The 17,307-nt window shown below is 40.5% G+C and overlaps 1 protein-coding gene across 2 annotated transcripts in view; it reads right to left on the bottom strand.

The window, feature by feature from the left end:
- The window catches only part of furinb (furin (paired basic amino acid cleaving enzyme) b), a 148,396-nt gene that overhangs the window by 26,376 nt on the left and 104,713 nt on the right, over nt 1–17,307 (bottom strand). For both annotated transcript variants that reach the window (XM_007228136.4, XM_022672158.2), the window contains 2 exons: nt 2,714–2,802; nt 66–238 (listed from right to left, as the gene is read on the bottom strand). In XM_007228136.4, the coding sequence (XP_007228198.3) occupies nt 66–238; nt 2,714–2,802 (262 nt within the window). The remainder of the gene's footprint in view (nt 1–65; nt 239–2,713; nt 2,803–17,307) is intronic.

Raw genomic sequence — 17,307 nt, 5'->3', positions numbered from 1 at the left:
AATTGTGTGAGTAGCTTATTAGAGATGAGTTTTATGGGCTTGACCTGAAGGGCCCTTGGACTGACCTCTGTGACCCCTTGCAGAAAAGCCTCCTTGGCAAGCTTGGCAGGGCCGTCCACCGTCTTCCCGTCATCCTCTGGGCCCCAGCTGGCGCTGTAGATGTGAATGTGCTGTAAGTTGAGACTTAAAGACTGAGCCTCCACCACATCAGTCACCTCGCCATCCAGCATTCGCACACCTGCCAACAAAGACAGAGTAAGTAAGACAGAGTGTGAGAGAGAGACAAAGAAAGCGAGAGAGAGAAAATGATGGGTAAAAAAAATGTCAAACAGGAAAGAGAAAGTAACACCAAAAAAAAAAGCACAGAAAAAAAGGGAAAGACGAAAGACAAAAGGAAAGAAAAGCTAGAGCATGCAAGAGACTGAGACAGGAAAAGAAGGAAAGAAAAGCAGAAGACAGTCGAAAGTGTGAAAAGAGTGAGTGAAAGAGGGTGAGAGATAGCGAGAAAGAGAGAGAGAGAGAGAGAGAGAGAAAAGAGCGAGAGAGAGAAAAACACAAATAGGGAACACAAAGATAGAAAGGGAAATAATGGAAGATAGAAAGGGGGAGGACAGAGAATGAGAGGTATTGTAAATGAGAGAGGAGAAAGAAGGCAAGTGAGAGAGGACATAAATGAAGAGAGAGAGAGAGCTCCGGAGAGCATAAGAGAGAAAGAAAGAAAGAGAAGGAGAAGTGAATGAATGCATGAAAGGTCTAGACAGCTTTCTGTGAGCTGAGGCGAGTGAGCTGGCGGTAACCCCGGTGATTAAAATCACAGTAAATGAACAGAGCGGGGACTGAATGAAGGAGCTGTGGCCGGAATAAGCAGGGCTGGTGATTCAGTAAAGCCCTCTGATGCCAGCCTCTTGCTTTTTAACACAGAAACACATCACAGCTGGCAATTACAGCAGTCTTTCTGCTTCCTCTCTTTTCCATTAGACATGCAGACGCAAGTGCAAACAAACACCTCACGTGCGCACGCACACACACACGAGCACACACACAAGGCTGCTCTCCTCCTCTGCCCTGCTGCATCCTACAAGAGTTCAAACACAGAGTTGACAGGTGTCTTAAAAATGACACCATTAAAATAAAAGGCACTGCATTCAAATCCTAGTGGATCTGAATTCTGTCTGGGACTGTAGGGTCAGAGTGGTGCCATAACCCAGGATATTTATACACTGCTCGGATGATTCAGATTGTGGAGATGAAAGTAACCTCAGGCAAATCAATAAATACAATCTAACAAGTCATATTTCAGGACTACCGTTTAGGGCAAAAACAGTAGCAGTAGCAGCAGTGTCAGCGGAAGTAAGTCACCCTACCCCACAAATCCATCACGGCACTCATCTTCAAAAAAGTGGCACCTACAAGAACTGACAGGAATAAAATTTGGTGGATATTCCTGGCAGACTGTAATATAAAGTCTTCGCTGAGTTCCGCTTTTGTATTGGTGGAGACAACCAAGGAATCCATGTGTGGAGGCACTGTGGTCACACGTCACAAGTTCAGGTGGTCTGGTGTCATGGGTGTGGGATGCAATTTTTTTTTACAATGACAAAGTACCTTTAGTCTTCATTACAGACACAGACAAACATCACATTATTGAGGAACCTCTCTACACTGTGATGTGTTTCTCCAATAGGACAATGCTTGTCCACACTGCTGCAAAGCTCAAGAGCTTGCCTTGAATAAACAGACACTATGCGATATTCAGCCACATGGCCAGACATATCTATGACTGAAAATATGTGGGATGATGCTCTATACTCTCTACCGCAAAATCTGCCTGAACTGTGTTAATATTCTACCTGCATTAGATGGATTATCACAGGACACAATTAGCTTGTTTGTAACAACATATTGGCTATTTTATGGCATCAACAATGTTTGACTTGAGCATCACAGACTTAAATCAGTTTCTTCACAGAAGGATTTCCAGAAAATTGAGTATTTTAGCTGCTGGAATTCTTTCATATTTGTAAACCTCTAAAAGTTATTTCTGGTGGTTAAAAGTGCGGGGCAGTCTACTAAGATGTGTTTAATAGTTTGAGAAGTATCACAGAATTGGCAGACTGGAGCCTGTTCGCCAACCAGGAGGTGGCGGTGGGTAAGAGCAGTATGTCCAATTCTGCACCTTGTCATGATTGTCTGATCTGGTCTATTCACGAAGTCCATATTGCATTTAATATTAATGGTGGGCAATAAGGACAACATTAGAAACTGCCGAAATGTCTGGCATGTTGTACTACAAGTTTCCCATATTAGTCTAGACTTTTTTTATTTTTTGTTCCTGGTATCCTCTAGCTCCCTTCTGTATAGCATTGCAATCCTACATTTCCTTTTGGGTGGAACTTTTTTGCAACTATTTTTTTAAAGTCTAGAATGCCGATAACACAAGGATCAAGTTGATTTTAGCAATTAAATTCTTTACATTTAAAACTTTTCACAAACTGGCTTTTAAGAAAATACAAAATATGATCTGTACAGGACTAGAACAGTCATGTTAGCAATGTTAGATTAGCCTTAGCATTTGTAAGTTTAACAAATGACTGGTTGCCTTGCTCTGTGTAAATGTTATCAACTCGATCAAATATGATGGACATATAGCAGGATGCAGACAGTCATTTGATTAGATTTGCTCATCGAATGCAAATTTCCTATTCCAACTCACCTCCAATCCGAGCATTGTATGCCACTCCCACCCCACAGACACCATTGTTAGCCGCAGCCGCCACCTCTCCAGCACAGCGAGTCCCATGTCTAGTAAGAAAGGGAACAAGAGAAAGGGAGAGGAAAAAAAAGAGAATCAGACATTATATTTGGCCCTGTTCTCCTTAGCATCTGCTCATCATTTACAGAGTCTTTCTTCATTTACAACTAACACCATCTAATTCACACTCAGTTCACATTACAATCAGTTTCAATTCAAATTTAAGATCCATTTCAAACTCAAAAATAATAAAACTGTGATGGCTGCCAGATGCTCTGGTGTCTTCTAATCACACAGTCAATTTAGGTGTAATGTGTAATCCAATGAAAATAAATTAACATATATTTACTTACAGTCACAATATTGATTATCAGAAAAAACAGAAACAAGGGAAAAAAGGGAAAGCGCTCATATTTTACTGTTGCTTTGTCTCGGTTCCCATAGCAATATTGACGTATCTGAAGGGACTGATGATGAGGTAAATAATGCCGTCTGTGTTCGGCTCTGCCGCTCACATGCTCTGAAAGCTGGTTCTTGGACAGAAGAAGTAGTGATGAGCTGATGAGAGTAGGGTGTTTCAGAGAGAGTGCTGGAGGCTCTGTGGGACCACCACAAAATAGCTAAGGCCTCCTTCTGGCCCCACTTCACTAAAACCATTCTGTGTGCAATTACACTTGCCCACACACACACACACACACACACACAGTCAAACACATCCGATTGATCCTTCCATTTTGCTGAAATAAGTAAGCAGAAGGTTCAAGGCTTGTCCTCCACTCTGACAACAGAATGAAGGCAGAACAAGACACACACTAAACAGACAAGGAAGGACATGAGGGCTTTTTTATTAGGCAGGCGGAATGAACTGCGTTTGTCGCAGTCATTTGTCTTAGGAGCTTCAGCACACTATTCAACATTCTGTCATCAACCTTCACCAAAATTCAAAAGCACCACAATTGCTTTTTACAGGGCCACATTTTTTTCTTTAATAATTATTAATATTGCAGAAAGTCACATAGGCCTTCTAGCAAACGTACTGAAAAAGCTGTTCAATTTTTCAAATTAAGGAATTCAAGGGTATTCAAAAAAAAAAGACGGGTTTATCATGCTTTTGCGGATGCAACTGTCTTTACTGTCTTTTCTTTATTAGTATATGTGAGTGATAATTGAACACTGGGATGGGGTTCATTTCTATTTTCGAGTGCATTAACATTTTTCGATCAACAGTGTCACATGTCTACCAGAGATTTTTTTAAAGAAGACACAGTGGACAAACCAGTGGGTGGTCCTGATCGTGACCGGTGGCACCTGGCTAGAATTGTTTGTGCAAACAGACAAAAAATATAAAAAAATAAATACAATCAAATCAACCACCAATGCAGACTCTAAAATGAATGGGATATGGTTGGGATGTTGGATGATCATAAGCCCATCCCATCTGCAACTGCCCAACGCATCCCAAAAGTATTGGATGGAGCTCCAACATTCCAAAGAACACTTTCACTTTTCCACAGCTCAATGCTGTGGGGAGGCTTTATTTCCCACTAACCTACACCTGGCATTAGGCATGGTCCTAATATAATCGTGTTTATCTGCTCCAGAGAGTCCTTTTCTATTGGCAATACTTTGTGCATTTGCACATCTGTGTCATCACTTGGTGCAGCTTAAAATACTGGCATAACGTCGAATAGTGTATTTGTGATTAGTTGATTGTGTTGATTTCTACACAGACAAACCTGCCTACAAACCTGAACACACAGTTTCATGAAAATGTTTGGACACCTGTGGCAAATGTCTTTAATAACATAATAAATAAGGCTAAATCATGTTTTTTCAGAGGATTTTATCTCCACTTTTAATTCTGTTTTTCATAAGGCCTTTAGTTCTGAAATATTTTATAATATGTAGCTGAGTGGAATGTGAGGGCTATTCTAAAAGTTCAGTTTTTTTTTTCCCACATAGTCTACAGTGGTTCTGAGATATATTCAGTCCAGTATCCTACAGTAGAACTCACCTTTTTTAACTTTAAAGAGGGAGAGTGGAACAGAACATTGCTTTGACATTTGTGTCTAAGATTTGATGGAATTTGGTGGAATCCATTCTTCTTCCACCCGTGCAGTTCTGCTAATACCACTAGTGAACATATTTCACAGTTCACAAGCTGTTCGCCTTCTGAAATGCAGTTCTTGCTCTCTTAAAAATAATTTTTTTGTGATTATGGGCCAACAGTTTGTTATTCTATTTTTATTTCATCCATATTTTTTGTTGGAAGGCCAATTACACATTCTATGTGCCATGGAACTGTAATATGGAGTATTTTTCTGATGTTCTTTAGTGAAATGATATTACCTGACATCCCCAGGCAAAACAAACACCATTTGAATATTGCTTTAGCGCACCGTATAGTGAATAAGGAACAGTTTTGGGCATAACCTAAAATGTATGCTACAAAGTATGCAAAAATATCCGAAGAAATTGAGGGAAAGTTAATTTCCTATGACACTTTTCTAAAGATTATGTTAGTGTGAGCAAAACTGCACAGGGGGACAGTGCACCACCACCATGCTCTCAACTTAACTAAAACTAACAACCAAACTTCCATGAAGATTCTATGCGTCATATTCAGGTATTGATTGGCCTGTCTAACCTGGCCTGAAGTTTCTGCCAACAGTTCTCTTGGTCTTTCTGATCTGATATTGACCTCTACATTTCCCCTGAACTTCAATTTCTAAGTAAGTGTCCGCGCTGTAGAAAAAACAAGCTGAAAATGCGTGAATACCTTCCTATAACCTTGCTTTGCCTCAAGGATATTGATTACTTTTACTTTCAAGCACTTTCCTGTGGGTTTGTTTAGACACTTTCTTAGAGGAACCTGTTTGTGATGAGCTTTCAAGTACAGGTCAATGTTAAGTATTTATTTGCATCACTCTAGTGTGAAGCTATGCAGGACTCAGGACTTAGCAGGACTGCTAAGCAAATAGTTCAGAGCCTCACACTGGATAGTTTTTAGTTTTTGCATGGGTGGTTATGTTTTAGCTGGCAAAAAAGTTATTTAACCCTAACTGATGCAGTGAGTAGCTTCTCAATTGTTAAACAACAAAAGTCATCATCCTGTGGTCAGAGCCCTTATTAGTAAAAACCCTTTTTAGTGAGGCTAACCTGACAAAAACAGCTTTAATTTGCCAGGGAGCATATAGATTAGACTCTGGAGCAATGGAAGCATGTCATGTGGTCTGATTAGTTCAGATTTACCCTGTTTCAGAGTGATGGAGGATCCAGGTGAGAAGAGAGGCAGGTAAAGTGGTGCACCCATCATGCCTAGTGCCTATATATAAGCCTGTGGGGTGGTGCTGTGATCTGGGGTTGCAGCAGTTAGGTCAAGATTCAACAATGTTATGTGCCCAAAGAATGAGGTTAGCTGACTACCTGAATGTAGTGAACCACCAGGTTATTACATCAATTGATTTTTTCTTATCTAATGGCACAGGCATATTCCAAGAGGACAATGCCAGGATTCATCAGGCTCAAATTGTGTTTTTTTTTTTAAGTGGTTCAGGGAGCACCACAAACAAAGCTAAATAAAGGGGGTTCAGAATCGCTAGATAATGTGACTAAAAACACTTAAAAAAAGAAAAGAAATGCACACTGAACTCCTACTAAAAGGTAGCAAAAATTATTTGCCTTTTAATGCATGGTAAAAAAAAAACGTATATTACCTCATATAAATATATTTTAAACATTTTTAGAATCTACTCTATAAAACGATTCTGTCCCTGAGCTCATCACTCTTAAATAGAGCACAGCCCTCCATTCACAGAGATGTTTTTTTTCTATGGCTCAATTGATTTCAACTAATGAATGCGCATTAGATGCTAGCCTCCAACAAAGGCCTTGAATAGCTGTGGTGTGGCAGGTAAGTCATTACACAGGTTGTTAAGATCTATTTGCAATTACAAAGCACATATCTGATTAAGAAGTACCCTCACATTGCCTTTCCTCTGCATGTGCCAAGCCCTATTTACCCAATTCAAAAATCACAAGCTAATTACAACTCCGTTCTTCTAATCCGGACCTTAATTTCCATTGAATTTGAAACTCCATGCTCGTGCAAGATTCTCAGGATTTCATCTCAAAATATAACACATTCTGTTTCATCAATCAAGGTCTATTTCTCCCAAGCTGTGAATGAAGATTACAGCTTTCGCTGCTGACCGGGCGCTTTACCACACATTGAGCTTGTTAGCATTCCTTACAGGCGCACTATATTACTTTTTATTAGTGCTGTTCCTCAAATGTACACACATATTAATAATAAAGCGCTGAGATAATAATGTATTAAACTTAGCGAGGCTGAGAGAGGAAACTTGTCAGTTCTTGTGAACCGATTCTTCACTGTGAAGCTGGATGACAGTTATCATGACAAACGGCCGAGGCCGCAAAACGGCTCATGAATAAGCAATGCTGCGCTCATGTCAGCCCATATTGCTGGTCCTTCACATCACAAGCCATAATCTACAGTGAGGTCTGTGTATCACACTCAGAAAGGCATGCTTTCACCCCAAGGCCATTTATATGGAGATGCAGACTGAACAGAACAGCCTGCAGGAAACACATGCTCCCAACCTCTTAGTCCTTTTATAGTCCTTTTTTCCCCTCCTTTGTTCCTTAGTGCACTGAGTGACTCGTCAGTCTGAACAGAAAAAATCGGATCCCTGAATAGATCTGAATAGCTGCTTGCATTCTGTTCTGGGGAGGAAATCCAGACTGAGGATTCTAAGCCAACAACCATGACACACCAGGCTTCTTTGCATATGAATAATCAACACCAACACAAAGCATGAAGATCCACCACAATGTTTCAGTTACATTGTGAACACTTGTTTACACCTGGTCACTTTATGCAACTAGTATCTAAATTGTATTCTGATTAGATTTTAGCCACAAGCATTTACACAACTGCACAAGCATTTACACAAATGCTTCTCTGATCAGTCAGATTAAAACCTGATGCCAATCTGCACTTTAAGTGGTGTTAGGTATTATCACGTACCCAGTGGTGTATTACATGGGGAGGTACAGTTGTAATGGAAGATTTTGTTGTCAGATGTGTCTTGGAAATTAGTTTACACTGCTGTATACTGCTCAAATGTGTCTCAGTTAGATTTGTAACTGGTTTAAATGAAGTTAACAGGTGTAAATAGGACCTACATGTTTAAGCAGCATACCCCAGCCACTCCAAATATTTCTGTGAAGATTACAAGATTAAGATTGTGGCAAAGCTGCATAGCAGAATAGTGTGAAACTATTTTTCTTTTTGCTCCACACAGCGCGTTGTGACTCATGTCAGTCTCAACAGAAAAACTCTGATCCTAGACCTGCACAGACGCTCGCATTCTGTTCTGGTGTGAAAATCCAGACTGAGAATTCTAAGCCAACAACCAAGACACAAACCAGGCAGCTTTTTTGCTTATGGATTTATGAGGCTTTGCCTGCATGCGGCACCATTAATGGCTGCAACGCTTCTTCGTCTTCTAGACAGTAACACAATGAAAAGCCTTTCCCTTTGAAAAAGGAAACATATCGAGGCCAACCCAGTGGCAGCCTTCCAAGCATAAAAGCCATCAAACCATCATTTACTCCTGAGTGCGGACAGCAAGCCCTGTGTCATGTCAATTCATAAGAGCTATAGCGCTTTCATTTTAAACAGGATGGATAGCAGAGGCTAACTTGCTAACACCATTTAATCACAATGAAGTTAAGGCTGTGGTGAGGCTTGCAGTTTTTTTTTTGGTTTATGTTTCTCACAACTAAAGGTAAAATTCCAACAGCGCAGAGGTGCTTTCCACAAGGACACTTTCATATATTTGCTGAATAGTTTACAGCGTTCACACATTCAGCAGAGGTCAGCGCAGTTGATAAATGCACAGTCGGCTGTAGTCCTGACTCATTCTCCTATCTTCAACACAGATAGAGCTGACAGGCTACATGCTGAGCGTCTTACACGTGTGACATGCGGCTTTGTTTTATCATGTGTGAAACGGCATTGACGGGCTGTGGAATGACAAGCATCACTGCCACGTTACCCTAGCTCTTATTAATGGAACAATGGCGCTGATCAGTCCCAGCCAAAAGCAATTGGAACACTGATCCTGAAAAATCATAACTATATTTTAACAGTATATTTCAAAGGAATGGGGACAGTATTAAAGGGAGTTGTTAATGCTTTTGTTGGAGTAATTGTCTCAACTGTCCAGGGATGGCTTTCTACTACCACACCTCCCAACCTTATGTCCAACTCCCCAACTCATCCCATCCCAAAAAGTATTGGGCGGAGAATGATCATTCTATAAAACGTTATACCCCTTTATACCCCACGTCTGGCATTAAGCATGGTGCCAACAGCTTCATGTTCATCTGCTCCAGAGAGTTCTATTCTATCAGCAATACGTCTAGTTTAAATTAGCTCAATACAATCATAAAATGGGTTGTCTAATAACACTTTGAGATATGTGGTTAGTTTAAGGACATGGATTAAGTCTAGACTAAATCTATTCCATTTCCTTTTAAGAGAAAATCTACATTTAAAAAATGCTGTGCAGTCCAAGAATATGCTTAATCCCTGTCTGGGAAACAACCCAGACAGGGTTACTATCAAATAGGCATATGCTATTTATGGTAAGTGTATATAGTAATATCACACTATTTACAAGTATCATGGTGTTACTAGCCATATTTAGCATAGAATCTACAGATACTATCTGCGCGAAGTGTACATATCAATTTAATTCAGTGTATATTACGCCTACAAGTACTATTTGCAAGTATAATATTTAATAGAGACTACTGAAAAATCAAACATGAAACATATAAATAGCTTAAGCCCAATAGCTTAGAAAAATAACTTAATTAAAAGGTGACTTGACCCACTAAATATATATATATATATAACTTCACAGGTTGTGGACTTTTTGAGCAATTTGAACTCCAGACAAGTTGACGGAGACAAAGCGCTGAGGTTAACAGCAACCTTTATGTCAAGCTAACAGCATTTCTGAGAAGTTCATACATTTAAAAAGTATACATTTACATTTACATTTATGGTATTTAGCAGACGCCCTTATCCAGAGCGACTTACAACAGTGCTTTAAAGTTACTTAAGATATCCAAAGCTAGTTTGTAGACTAGGATCAAGAGATACATATAGCTTAATCATGTTAAGAACCCTAGGAACCCTAGGAATTTTTTTTTTTTTTTTTAGTTTAGGAACTCTTTGAAAAGATGTGTCTTCAGTCGACGTTTGAAGACCGTGAGTGACTCTGCTGTTCTGACATCCAGTGGAAGTTCATTCCACCACCTTGGTGCCAGCACAGAGAAGAGTCTGGATGTCTGTTTTCTGTGTGTTTTGAGTGATGGAGGTTCGAGCCGAGCCGTACTGGAAGCTCTAAGAGCTCTTGGTGCAGATCTGGCTTTGACCATCGCCATCAGGTATGAAGGTGCTGGTCCGTTTTTTGCCTTGTAGGCCAGCGTCAGGGTTTTGAATCGGATGCGGGCGGCAACAGGAAGCCAGTGGAGGGAACGCAGCAAAGGAGTCACATGACTGAACTTCGGAAGATTGAAGACGAGTCGTGCTGCCGCGTATAACATATATAAATGTACAGTCAGAGTGAATTTGATCAATATCACTTACATAGTGACCTAGACGCCTTTAGATACTTCTACTAAGCTAATGTGGTAAAAATAAACTGCTACTGCTCAGACGTTTAACATCAGTAGCCTAGCATAAGCGACCAGGGTATAGTTCTTATTTCACCTTAATTGCAAGCAGTTGTGTTTTGCCTTTTGTGCAGGATTTACGCAACTGCTGCTCCATTTAAGGTGGAATGGAAAACTACATTAAGAAATTCCCTTTAGCCGAGGAAGAAAAGAACAAACAACTGCTCTGGAATTAAAATGGTTAATAAGAGAATTATTGCAACAGCACTGACTTCCTCAATACACTGCTACGAGTCTTCCCTCGCCTTGTGGCTGATGGGGTTTGTATTGTTTTCCCTTCAGCTTGGTGTTCCCATGGCTAATTACAGCCAAGTCTATATGAAACTTTTCTCACATTTTGTACCGTCTGCTGTTCCAGCACTTTGGTCAAAGCAGCAATGCCAGGAGCAACTTTTAATGATGTTCAGGTTTTCAACAGTACAGGGAGCACAGGGATGGACAGTACATATATTTTCACATGGCTGCAACCAATGTGTTTCCATTTTTAGCATAGATTGAAATCCATAGTGATGTATGCTGGTAAATGAGCAGTGTGTGAAGTCATGAAGTGAACAATTTTTCTATTGACATTTGCCCATGTTTAAATGAACCTATGTTGCTGAAGATTTGCACATAAATCAATGAACCCACTTACAAACAGAAACTTAATGCATCTTGAGTGTCAGAAAGGTATCTATATACACAAACACACCAAAGAAAAATCTAAAAAAGATACGAATTGGATTAAAGGGATAGTTCTGTATTTTTGACATGAGTCTGTATGGCATCATCATAACCAGTGTCGTACATCACAAAAAACTAACCCTGCAAAAGTCACGCCTCGTAAATCACTTGGGTCCTACTTTCTCTCATTTCGTATCAGTGCGCGTCATTCTGACAGTGAGCTGCGCACGCGTCAACTTGTTCTGTGTTTTGGCAGGGCTTAGCAGCTGTGTTCAGACTAGCAACGCAAACGAGCTAACTTTAGGGAGAAGTCTATTGGCTTTTATAAGCTTTGTAAACACATATATATATATAGCTAGGTGTGTGTGTGTGTGTGTTAAAATGGTATCGCAGCTCCAGCAGTGGCTCCAGTTTCATCTTCCACCACTTCTCTGTCCACCCTCTCTCTTTCTGCCCGATCTAATTCCATTTGGCGAAGTTCAACATCTGTATACTCGGGTTCATAAAGATATCCCCGTGGCTCTGAGCGGTGATCAATGTTTTCCTCGTCACTCTCGTAGTCACACATGTTCTCGAGGCGAGAAGTAAACAAAGCGACCCAAACACGTAGGCTAGCTGTCAGGTTGCAGTGCTGCGTGCATTGATATGGAACGAGAGAAAGTAGGACCCAAGTGATTTACGAGGCGTGACTTTTGCAGGGTTAGTTTTTTGTGATGTAAATAAATCACTCTTTTGAACACGTACTGCTTTGGGAAGAAAAAGGAGTTATTTTCCTGACCCCAGCAAACATGCCGGACTACTTTCGCTTTGACCTAAACTGGACAAGAACTCGGCTCACAGGACGCTGTGGGGGGTAAGTCAGTGTGGATGCACGACACTGGTTATGATGATGCCATACAGACTCATGTCAAAAATACCGAACTATCCCTTTAATTCAAAAACAACTTCAGCAGGTGGTCTGAGAGGCATTTGAGCCACATTAAAGACGCATTTAACAAACAAAACTTCTCCCAGTACAACCAAAACCCTTAAAAGTAGTGCAATGAGGAAATGTGCATGTTCCATCCCATAGAGTAATCAGATTGGAGACTGGAGAGTGTGAAAACATGGTTAAAATCTTACCATGGGACAACCCAGATACAAGGTAAACAAGGTCAGTGTTTCCTTTACATACATCTTCTATCATTTCCCATCTATGTAAAATTGAGACACAGCAGATTAGTCGTTACGTTTTTGTAAGATGATGTGACTAAAAAGTGCTATAACATCAACACTGTATGCTCCATAATAATATTAATAAAACATTTATCATTGTGATAATTCTGCAGACAATATATATATATATATATATATATATATATTTTTTTTTATCTTAAATTTATGTTATTGTCCAAGCCTGCAATTATGACAGCCTCAGGTTTTGAAGCGAAATAAAAATGGTTACATCCAAATGCTTAGCACACTTCACCTGCTCTCCATCTAAAGGGATAGTAAAGAGAGTCTAGACATTGAATCAGACATTGCTGTCTCTCTTCATCCCATATCCCAAATTCAGGAATGCAAATTCATCTGAACAACTGTGATGAGTGTATCTTCCCTGGGACGCTCCTGTTAGTCTACCTGGTCTCTCCTGAGCCTGGCTGGAGACAAAGTGAAAATGAACTGAAGCGAAGCAAAGGAAGTTTGCTTATCAGAAGCAACACACCAACGTATTCCCCTTAACACAGTTGGAATAAAATGTCCTGCTTTGAATTTGGTAATATAATGTAATGAGAAGGTAAAAAAATTAAATAAAACACTGAAATTTTCTCCGCAAATTAGCAGAGCCAATTGAACTACCCACTCACTAGCAGTCATCTCATGTGTGAAGTCAGCCACCACCTCTTTTTCAAATGCCTCCAAAACATCATCAAAAGGCACCCAATATTAACCAACGGTGTACACAATGTCCAGCTTGTGACAAGAAAAACAAATCTTTTTTTTTTTTTAAAGCTTGCTTCTATGCTTTTTAAATTGTTCCTGTATCTGTGCAAAGAAACATAATGACAAAAGTAAAAGAAAGAAGAAACAGCATCTATGAATCTTTCTTCCATGTTAAGCACTAGGGCTAAAATGTACATCACAATGTATGTTGCTGTACAGTAACATAATAGAGGACTATAATAAATCCTGCCCTTAACATCTGGGGTTACACATAGGGCACATTCCATTCCCTCATACTCTACTCTCCCTAAATTGCAAGGGCTGATTATGATCCGATCAGCAACATTTAATCAACAGGTAGGTAGATTGGATAGGTAGGTAAATAGATAAATATTATATTAAATATATCATAATATTTACAGACATTTTAACGCCATATTTTGACACACAAAATGCATCAATAGTGGCAGATTCCTAAACACTTCTTAAAAGCTATTCAGTTACCCCCTCATATTTAGTACAGTGATTTTTATTCAATGTTTGCTGCATATCATCCATTTAAACAGGAGCATTATACCTGTGGCTATTATTTCACACAATGTGAAGAGTATCTGCTATTTTTAAAAATCGGCCCACATTATTCAGTGTGAATGATGCCAGTGTAATGCAGTGTTGAGTGTCAGAATCTGTCCGTGTGTAGAGCAGCGTGGTATCTTTGCTTCACTCTTCAATAGGGCTGGATTATGTCCTGACTAAAGGGATTAGTGCATTTTCCAGCCTGCTAAACTCAACCCTCAGGCAGAGCTTCAGAAGCCCACATGCTCTGAATGATGGAAAGAGAAAGAGAAGAAAGGAGATTGAGGGACAGAGATAAAAAGAAAGGAGGAAAAAACGTCCTGTTTCCCACCCTTCAACTAGGGCATCTTTCAGTCAGGTCTAGTGCTTTTCAGAACGGAGAAGTCTTTCCGCCCCTACAAACACTGTAACAGTTTGATTCCTGCTTCATTTGCTTCTGCCCTGTGAGTGGAGAGGGCTGCTACATGAGGGGGCCGCTTTCTAGTCTCTCTGAAGTGGGACGGGTGGTACAGCTGCTGTGGAGGACAAGGATAATTTGGGCCGAGTTATACACAGCTTGAGTGGAACGAGACATCTTTTCTTTAGATGAGCACAGACTCCTTATATATCCATTGTGTATGAAGTTCAAAGAGATGGGCCATGTGTAATGTAGCTATTTGTGCCATTCATATTAATACTATTATGTTCAAAAGGATTCAAATATGCAAGCAATAACTTTAGATACTTTGAATTTAGTGTCGAAATGAGTTTCTTACTGGTTTCTTGACTTTTAAAGTTTTAAAGTAAAGAAGTTGTTTAAATCTGCCATCACAGGAGTTAAGGCATGCACGCCCACATTGGCCAAAGTGAAACGAATCACTGTGTAGAATCTGAGCTTTCTATGGCTACGCAAGGCTTCCTATATTGTTGGATGAAATATGCTTTTTTTGGGGGGGGGCAGTGCCAAGTTTCCCAAAAGTACCTTAGTGTTAAGAACAAGTGTGTTTGGTGTGATGATCTCTTAAGCATTTAGTAATGAAATTTTGTTTAAAAAAATATATAAAATATATAAATAAATAAATAAATACATCCAGCTCAGAGACAGGAAATAGTGTTGTGTCCCACAACTTTTGCTAGGTCCCATGAAAGTCTAAGAAGGTCAAATCCTCATGCAACCCTACATGGTCAATTTACACACTGCCCTTCTATTACTCTTCTATGAACACAAATTCCATACCAAGTGTTGGCAAATCATATTAATACAGAGAAGCAGATTTAATAACAGAAACATTTTCATAAAAAAAAACTTGCCCATCCATTTGTTAGATATAGTGTAAGAAAGAAAACAAAAGAGAAAAACTAAGAATGACAAATGTGAACCAGTAAAAGAGGCCTGCTGTTCTTAGAATGCAGTAGAAGATGAAGCAAAAGATAAGGAGTGATAAAAGTGTGATAATAGAAGCTCAGCCAGAAACGCCTCAGGAACTCCTGTAGGCAGCAGTTCAAACACCTGAAAATTCCAAGCACAAACAAACAGGCCATCTGAACGAGACCCATAAACAAACACAGTGGCCGGCTCTGCCAGCCACGTTCAGACAGACTAGCTAATGAAGAAGTAATTCGGCTGAGCTTTACAGCAGATCCAGAGAGAAAATCTAAACAGATGGAATGCCGGCCAAGTCAAGCTGGCCATGCCCAACAGACTGGCTTGATTGAAGAGACTGAAGAATTGAGGCTGGAGGAGTGGAGAAATCTGTAGCTCAACGATTAATGAATACAGATTGAAATGACTGGAGAGACAAAACCGCTTTGCAGAGTCTACCTCTGCCATCTCCTTCATTTGCTGAGGTCTATGGTATTGACTTTACATTAGGGCGAAGGAAACAAAACAGAGCCACTGAAGGTGGAAGCACGCAAAAGGGTTCAATAGAATTAACTGCTGGGGGGTGAGAGGAGGCAAGAGGGGGGCAGCTGGCTGAGAACAGCCTTAAATTATGGATATGGGTGTGAATGTGAATGGAGAGGAATTCCAACCCCGCAATAAAAAATTACAAATGAGCTGACCTTCACAGAACAGATGGCCTCCCTCCATCTCTTTAATCCAAGTTCCTTATGAATATATTCATATAATCTCATTGGGAGGTGAGTGTAGACTGTTCCTCACACTTCCTCACACTTGGCCGGACCCTCGTTTGGGAATAACACCACTCATCTGATGTAATTTCTCCTCTGTTCAGCTCGACTAAAAAAGGGCTGTGCAATTCCGGTGCCATGAACAGAAAACACAAATTTGCTTCTCATTTCATGGCCATGAATTGATTCACTAGAGTATAATCGTCTTGACAGCTCAAGTGTGTGCGAAAGCGCTGCCTTGCTTCCTGTTGGCTTTTCTCTGAGCCTGTGAGGAGCCAGAGAGAGAGTGAAAGAGAGAGAGCAAGACGGGGACTCATCTGTTCTCCTCTGCTTCTCCACTCAGCTCACATGGAGCGACGAGAGAGGGGCCTCTAAGCACCCTTTCACTGCTCCACTGTCCATCTGGCAATAACTGAGCGACCATATGAAAAGCAAACACTGAGGGAACACACACACATACATACGCTTACAAAACACACACGTAAACCCCCAGGAACCAGCTAGAACAGCTGGACTGGAGAGCTGGGAGATCATGGCATGGGTTTTAACAAACTCATTACACCAGGTTTGCTTTAAGGTACTTTGTGAGCTGTCCTACCCGAAGTAGATATTAGCTTTGGTGTTCCTTTTTCTTCTTACACATATTATGGAGTTTCAAACAAGAGTTAAAAAAAAAAAAGGAAAAAAAAAAAAAAAAAAAAAAAAGAGCAAAGCAATGAGCGAATAGGCACTCTGGCAGGCAGCCTGGAAAGCAAGGGATTTGAGGCAAATCCCCCAACATTTCCGAAACAGGGTTTTGGGTCTGATGCGCTCTGGGGGCGGGCTGAGGAAAAGGCTGGGGGCGAGACGGTGAGCAGCGCTCCCTGGGCTCCATCTGCTTCCCTCACAGTTTAACCAGTGATCTTTAATTTACTTCATGAAAGACTGTGAATATCAACAATTTCAACAGACTGGCAGAATAAACACTGCAGCCGCCGAAACAGAGATGATAACTTAATCTCAGTGGGTTTACTACCGAACAACGAAACAGAGAAAGAAAACATCCTAGAAAGAGTATGATACGAAAAAAAGGAGGTGAGAGTGAATAAGTGAGAGATAGAGAGCAAGAGGGAGAGGGAGAAGGAAAGACAGAGCAGAGGAAACAAACATCCTCCAGGAGAGAGACAGAAACTTTGAAGTTCAGCAGAAAGTGTTCTGAAACATAATAGTGTTAAGACTACATGGCAAGTTCCAGGCATCCCAGCAGGCCGAGCAGAATATAGAAGGCAGAAGCAGAGAGTGTGTGTGAGTATGTGCAAACGTGTGTGTGTGTGTGTTTGTGAGAGAGAGAGAGAGAGAGAGAGAGAGAGCAGAGAGAGAAAGAGCATGTGTGATAAAGGCAGGACAAGGAAAGAGCGACTCCAAGAAGAAAAAGCAATAGAGAGAACAAGAGAGAGAAAATGACAAGAGAGAGAGTAAACAAGAGAGCAGGTCGAGTGGGATACAAGAGAGACAAAGAAAGGAAAAGA

Source organism: Astyanax mexicanus, chromosome 2 (genome assembly GCF_023375975.1).
Source record: "Astyanax mexicanus isolate ESR-SI-001 chromosome 2, AstMex3_surface, whole genome shotgun sequence".
Lineage (NCBI taxonomy): Eukaryota > Metazoa > Chordata > Actinopteri > Characiformes > Acestrorhamphidae > Astyanax > Astyanax mexicanus.
The sequence above is the reverse complement of the archived record's forward strand: the minus strand, read 5'-3'. Positions and strand labels throughout refer to the sequence as shown.